The sequence below is a fragment of the Austrofundulus limnaeus genome, unplaced genomic scaffold (genome assembly GCF_001266775.1).
Source record: "Austrofundulus limnaeus strain Quisiro unplaced genomic scaffold, Austrofundulus_limnaeus-1.0 Scaffold49, whole genome shotgun sequence".
Classification (NCBI taxonomy): Eukaryota; Metazoa; Chordata; class Actinopteri; order Cyprinodontiformes; family Rivulidae; genus Austrofundulus; species Austrofundulus limnaeus.
In genome coordinates, this window is record NW_013952451.1 from 87544 (window position 1) to 94406 (window position 6863).

Below are 6863 nucleotides of genomic sequence, written 5' to 3' on the forward strand. Positions count from 1 at the left end.
ATACATACCTACATATACATACATACATACATACATACATACATACATACATACATACATACATACATACATACATACATATACATACATACACACATACATACACATACACATACATATACATACACATACAAACATATACATACTTACATACATATACATACATACAAACATACATACATACACACATACATACCCATACCCATACATATACATACATGCACACATACATACACATACACATATGCACATATCCTTCCGTCAGTGCCCGAATAGAAAACCCAGGATGTAAACACCTGTTTGTGTGCAGTTGTGAGCATGCATGGATCTCTCCAATGGAATGTTTCAAAGTGAATGTGGGGGGACCACAGACGCGACCCSCAAAGCCGGAAGCCGACATAAGGGAGACCAGTGCCAAAAAAGTGAACCAATCCTAGAGTGGTCCGGGGGCATGCTCCCCTGGAATGTTTTTTAAAAATCTCCTCCAAACTARYCATTTTCCAGTGATTTGAAGAGCATTTTACTAAAYTGATTAYCTTAATAAAACAATTCATTATCAGGGTAAAATGGTGAAAGCTAGTCTTTAACCTGAACTGTACCTGAAAATCAGATTAAAATTGCAGTTTGTTCATTTTTACCTGAACGTTACAAAGCATTATGGGTCGGAGTTTTGCTGTTACAGTTCATTATTCATGAAATGGGCCTATCATACAGTACAAATCATCTTTCTATTCACAGGTAAAGAAACAGCCCAATAAATTTAGGCATAAAGCAAGCTAAATAACTTTGTCCTTTCTAGCCTCAGTCTAACAAACACAGTGTGGCCTAAGTTTTAGGAAAACATTTGCCTAAATGAAATTGTAATAGCAATCACTCCTAGCCCAGCTAAAGCAATATGATCATCATCCATCATGTTGGCCTAACTTGAAATATTAATTGGAAGTCCCACAGGGCTAGCAGGTCTACAGTAATGTTAACCAGGAGTAGCTACAGTCCAGAGACAAACATGCAGTATTAACACTAGTTTGATTAAGGAAGTAGCCTATGGCTGCAGCATCTTCATAAAAACAACAATATATTCCTCCATAAAAACCTGGTTTCCTTCTAACATAATGGTCTATCCAACTTTTACTCTTCCTCTCATTATATTACTGAATTCCTTCCAAACAATCCGTACAGCTGTTCATGTTCTTTTAGGGCTGGGTTTATAATTTAATTCAATTATAAATCTTCAATCAATTCTATTTTGATTCAATTTCAATTTGATTCAATGTGTCTTTGAATGATTTAATATCAATTTCCTAATAATAAGTACAGAAATAATTCATTAGAGTCCCTGTGTGTCATTTTCAAATATTTATTTTCTTGCTATTTAAACAGAAATTGCACAGCCACATTAACATTTTAGATAAATACAATATCTGGAAAAAAAAAGGCAGAGCAATAATTCAGTCTTTACAGAGCTCCACAGTTTGTGGATTCATTTTGTGGTTAGGTCATTTTTTAAACTCAACACAAACTGTTCAAACAACTCTGTATAAAATTTAATATAGCCGATTTTCACGTGAGAATCTTTATTCAAGGACTAGGTCCCCAATAAATATTTCAAGTTACTTTCAACATGATGAATAAAGAACTGCGGCAGCTAAACAGCTGTTAGCTCACCTTTGTCGACCGGTTCGGTTCTTTTTTTACCCAAAACACGAAAAATCCTCCCCCTCCCCGACTGTGGTCAGGCTGCAGCCAGATCACCGTTTCTTTGTTTTCCGGCRAATTTATCTGGAGTTTATATTTATCCATGGTGCTCTGCTCCTAAAGTTTTGATTTGACCAACGCTGAACAGCTGATGAGACCCATGTCTGTGATGTGTTCAAGTCCAGAGAAACCTCAGAGTTTTGAGTGTTAACCACACTATATTACTGCGTGACTGGTAAAGCTCTATAAATGGTTCTAGTTTCAAATTTATTCTATATTTTGGTGAATCTAGGGATTGAGAACTAATGTTCCTTACAAAACAGTAATGATACTTGTGCTGAGTTCAATTTTAGGGATGCACCCCTAAAACAGGGCTAGAATCGCCACTGGATGTAAGACCTTTATGTGGTATTCAGACATGTTTTATTTCTTTCTTCAGGTAAAACATGGAAGGCCATGTCCTTGGCTGAGAAGCGTCCCTACATGCAGGAGGCTGAACGACTGAGGGTCCAGCACACCATRGATTACCCAAACTACAAGTACAGGCCTCGCAGGAGGAAGCAGATGAGGAAGAGCTCAAAGCCTCAGGCTGCAGAAACTCCTCCGCTCTGCAGCTCAGGCTTCGGTGTTCCCTGCAACCTCACCTGTCTGCTCCAGAACCAGCAGCAGCCTCACCACAACTCCCTGCCTTTCCCACTTCACAGCAGCTACAGAAACCACTCAGGTTTTCCACCCTCAGCTGCAGCACGCACGGCCCCGAGCAACCCCGGCCTGTACTCAACGCCCTCTGGGCACCAAGCCGGACCTCAGGTGTACTTTGGCTCCCAGTTCGGACACACACAGCAGGGGTTTCCCACTTCTGCAGGGCCGGTCACAGAGGGAGGCGAGTCCAGGGTCTGCGGGCTCCCGCCATGCCCATCAGGGCCCTCGCTGGAGTTCTACTTGGAGCAGGTTCAGCTGGACATGCTGTATGATCTGGACCGCAGCGAGTTTGAACAGTACCTCGGTCCGAACTATTACAAACCTGGGCCAGCAGAGCTCAGCAGCTTCCATCAGCAGAGCAGCCACAGAGGAGGACACTCAGTATCATAAAGCTGCTCACTTTGATGTATTTATTTCAATCCTGTCAGTGGATTTCAGCTGAATGAACGCTACCATCCAGTATTGTTATAAAATATTATATAACCTCATTCCAAGGAGTCAGATTGTGGAATGTTCTGGAAAATGATGTGAAAAGTGTCAAATCAAAGTACAGGTTCAAGAGAATGAAAAAGGTTGGATTGTTGAAAAAATATGAAACTGTATAAGGTCTAAACATTTAATTTGTTGTTCTTGAATAATTTGATGTTCGTGTTTTGGTTTGGTAACTAAAGATTATTGTTGTTTGAATTTATACTTGAGGAAAAATGGGGCAGATATTATAAGATTTTGTTCTTCTCTCTGCTTCCTTTCATTTCGTTGTGTTTGTATTTTTTATTTTTTTGTGTTTGTATTTTTTATTTTTATTGCGCATAAAATTTTGTTTTTTTAATGACATGAATAAAATTTATGAATGAATGAATGAATGAACTGTAATTCAACTTTAATGCCCTAAATAATGTGGTAAAAAAAATCCTCATACTGTTTATGTTGGAATCAAATTTTAAATCAAATGTTATATTTAATCAATAAAATTAAAGACCAAAAAAAGTGAAGTTTCAAAATCATCAAATCTCACATTTCTCAGTGCAACACATTTGAACTTTTGGCTTTGTTTTTGTTATTTTGTTATACCCAACTTGTTGATCAAATTTCATCTATTTTTTTTAAATATGTAGAATTTTACACATTCTTCTAAAACAAATGTATAAGTGGAAACTTTTTCCAAGAAAAGAACATAATATGTGAACACTTAGGAGCAGCAATATGGTGCYTTTGCAAATTTAAACTATTAAAATATAAAAATGTAATCATAATTTATGCCCTAAAATGTCAATGTCAATGTCAAATTTATTTGAATAGAACATTAACAACAAAAGCTGACCAAAGTGCTTCACAGTTCAGTCAAGACATCAAAAAACAAACAAATAATAGATGCAAATACAGAAACACACTATATGAAAAAGCTCTAACTGAACCTCCAAATCTTAAACATAAGCCAAAGAAAATAAATGGGTCTTCAGCAAAGATTTCAAAGCCTCAACAGTCTCTGCTGACCGAATATTAAGAGACAAACTGTTCCACAGCTTTGGAGCAGCTATTGCAAAGGCCCGGTCACCTCTAGATTTCAGTTTGGATCTAGGGACATCTAACAGGAACTGGTTGGTAGACCTGAGTGCTTTGACTGGAGTGCAGATGTTAAGAAGATCACATAAATATGACGGGGCCAGACCATTAAAAACTTTAAAAGCCATCAATAAAATCTTAAAATCAATTCTCAGGTGAACAGGAAGCCAATGGGGAGAAGCCAGGACCGGGGTTTTGTGTTCATTCTTTTTAGTACCTGTTAAAAGACGAGCTGCTGCATTCTGGACAGTCTGTAGGTGATGCAGAGATGATTTATCCAGCAGACAAAGAGTTACAATAGTCCCAACGAGTGGTAARAAAAACATGAATCACCCTTTCAAGGTCTTTAGTGGGGAGATACGATTTCACCTTAGCAATTGGTCTTAATTGGAAAAAACTTGATTTTACAGCTGAATTAATCTGTTTATCCAATTTAAAGGCACTGTTACTTCAGTTTTACTCTCATTTAGGTTCAGAAAATTTAGTTTTAGCCAAGTTTTCATATCATTCAGACAGCTGAAGAGTGGTTCCAATGGAGCATCCCTGTTCAACTTAATGGGCATACAGACCTGGATATCATCAGCAAAGCAATGGAAAGTGATGTTATGCTTTCTGAAAATGGACCCCAAAGGCAACATATGAAGACGGAAAAAGAAGTGGACCTAAAATGGACCCTTGGGGGACCCCACAAGTCAGAGGAGCTGCTGAAGAAGAGCATTCACCAAGGTGAACAGAAAAACTCCTATTAGTTAAATAAGATTCAAACCAAGATAAAACTGTGCCTTTGATACCAACCAGCTGCTCAAGACATGACAAATGATTGATGATACCTTTTAATAAACAACAAAATTGTTTTAAAACTATGTTTAATGTGTTTAATTAAAATTTTCGCAGTAATGGCAGTGATGTTTCTCAAATGAACTCACGTAAACTGTTGGTTGATGTAGAAGAAGAAATTATTTGGCTAAATTAAATTTAATTCTGTTAAACCAGTAATTTTTGTTCTTCCATTATGAGGCCTGAAGAACCTTTAATGCTCCTCCAGCATGTTATAGTTTCTTATAAACAAGCTTGTCGTATTAAGTTTCAAGTTTGCTGTTTATTATAAAATATCAACAAACAATGTTGGAGCGGCCCAGTCTTTGGCAAACTGTTGACACCCTGTTTTAATCTGTGACCACGTCTGTCCCTTGGCTGAGTGAGGGAAGCAGGGTGGGTGCCAAAAGCATAAACTTCCCAACTTCCTGCTTCATTTTGCAACATCTCACAAAGGCTCCAAAAATATGCCCCAAAATCGACATATCTCCAAACTCCTTGGGCTTTGGCTGCCAAATGTTTACCCATTTAGGAGAATGTTGACTTCCTCGTCCCATGTTTTCTGTGTCAGAGGCTAGAGGTTGCACTCTGACCTGGCTGGACGTAAAAATGCACAGTCTCTCAAACGTTATCACGCGCTGCCATGGTCGTCCCACCCAGTGTGAAAAGAAGGAAAAATGCATCATTGTGAGTTTTTACAGTGTTTGCTTCAGATGATCACACAGGCTGATTAATGATGGAGACACTGCAGGAGGTGAACAAAAACGATCTGCAAGCATAAATAAAACAAAGTTATTTAATCTGCAAGATATTTGGGAGAGAAAAAAATGAAAACTGCTCCTACGTGGTTTCATGGTCAGCTCTCCTTGAGCAAAAATCAGACCTCACTTTTTAAGCAGGCTGATGTACAAAAAGTCATATTTATGACAGTAGTTTTTTTTATAAAAGGTGTAATTTCTGTAGATTTTCTGTAATGTTCAAACTAACAGAAAACAGAATTCAGAAAGTCTTAATAAATATTTATCACATTTGATCAAATGTTGTTCTTATTTTGACAGTTCTAAACGTTTTACAAGAGGAATATTGCACCATACTATAAAACTTGAATTTCATATAAACAACTAATGTCATTACGTTTTATGATTTTACTCTTTATCTTCTGTTTTCTCTCGTACAAAGTGTTTAAGATCAGGACAATATCTGTTTAGAAGTAATCATTCTTGTTGCTMTTTATCAAACATCATTCTCTCCTTGGCCCAGTTTTGTCTGTTTGGGTAACACTGTATAAATGCATGTATTTGACACTGCCTCAGGGCACACATTTCATGTACCACTGCCCTGTGTGACATGYTATGTGTCTTGCAATTGCAATAAATCCTGACTGACCTTTCATGGTGTACGTTTTATTCTGGGATCTCGTGTTTCTGTCTAGGTAAAATAAAGATTTCCACGGCAATTTTATTTTAAGGTAAGTAAAAGAGGTCACTGACTCTTGGCCCAAGAAMAAATGTAGGACTTTAAAGGATAAATTATTTTTCCAAGATAAAAGTAGCGATGGCTTTTTGAAAAAAAAATTAAATAAAAAAAGCATGTTTCGCTACCAATCATACTTTTTTCCTGATCGTAACCATGTYGGCTCATTTTTAGAAGTAATCCTATCCAGGAAACTGTTGCTTTACCTCAGAAAAAAAAGGTTTAACAGTGAGACCTGGTGTTTTGATTTCAGTCTTGATCATGTTAGTGGGGGGGATTGTGCAAAAGTGACATGTTTAAGCTTTATATCATGTTATAAAGTCATTTCCTCATCTAAAACATAATCAGAGTGTTGCTTTGACTCATTCATGAGTGTTTGAGAAATCCTTGAATCTCCTGGTAGCCATGCAGAGCTGCCTGAACACTTGCTACAAAGCCTTGCATATTTGCACACACAGTAGCTCTTYCTGCAGCCAAGTTCCCTTCCCACAGAGCACCCCTTCCCTGAAGCATAGTTGTGAAAGCATGCTGAAGTGGGAGTGTTGGAAATGGTAGGAAGTTCTTAAAGATGCAGAGACCAATTGGTGGTTTAGGATGCAAAATCAATATATATA

At 37.6% G+C, this 6863-nt stretch overlaps 1 protein-coding gene across 1 annotated transcript in view; it reads left to right on the top strand.

Moving 5' to 3' along the window:
• Positions 1–3176, top strand: part of sox32 (SRY-box transcription factor 32) — a gene marked incomplete at its 3' end in the record, with an annotated part of 5155 nt that extends 1979 nt beyond the window's left edge. Inside the window, 1 exon segment of the mRNA XM_014008316.1 lies at positions 2135–3176. Coding sequence (XP_013863770.1) covers positions 2135–2787 — 653 coding nt within the window.
• Between the last annotated feature and the right edge of the window lie 3687 nt (positions 3177–6863).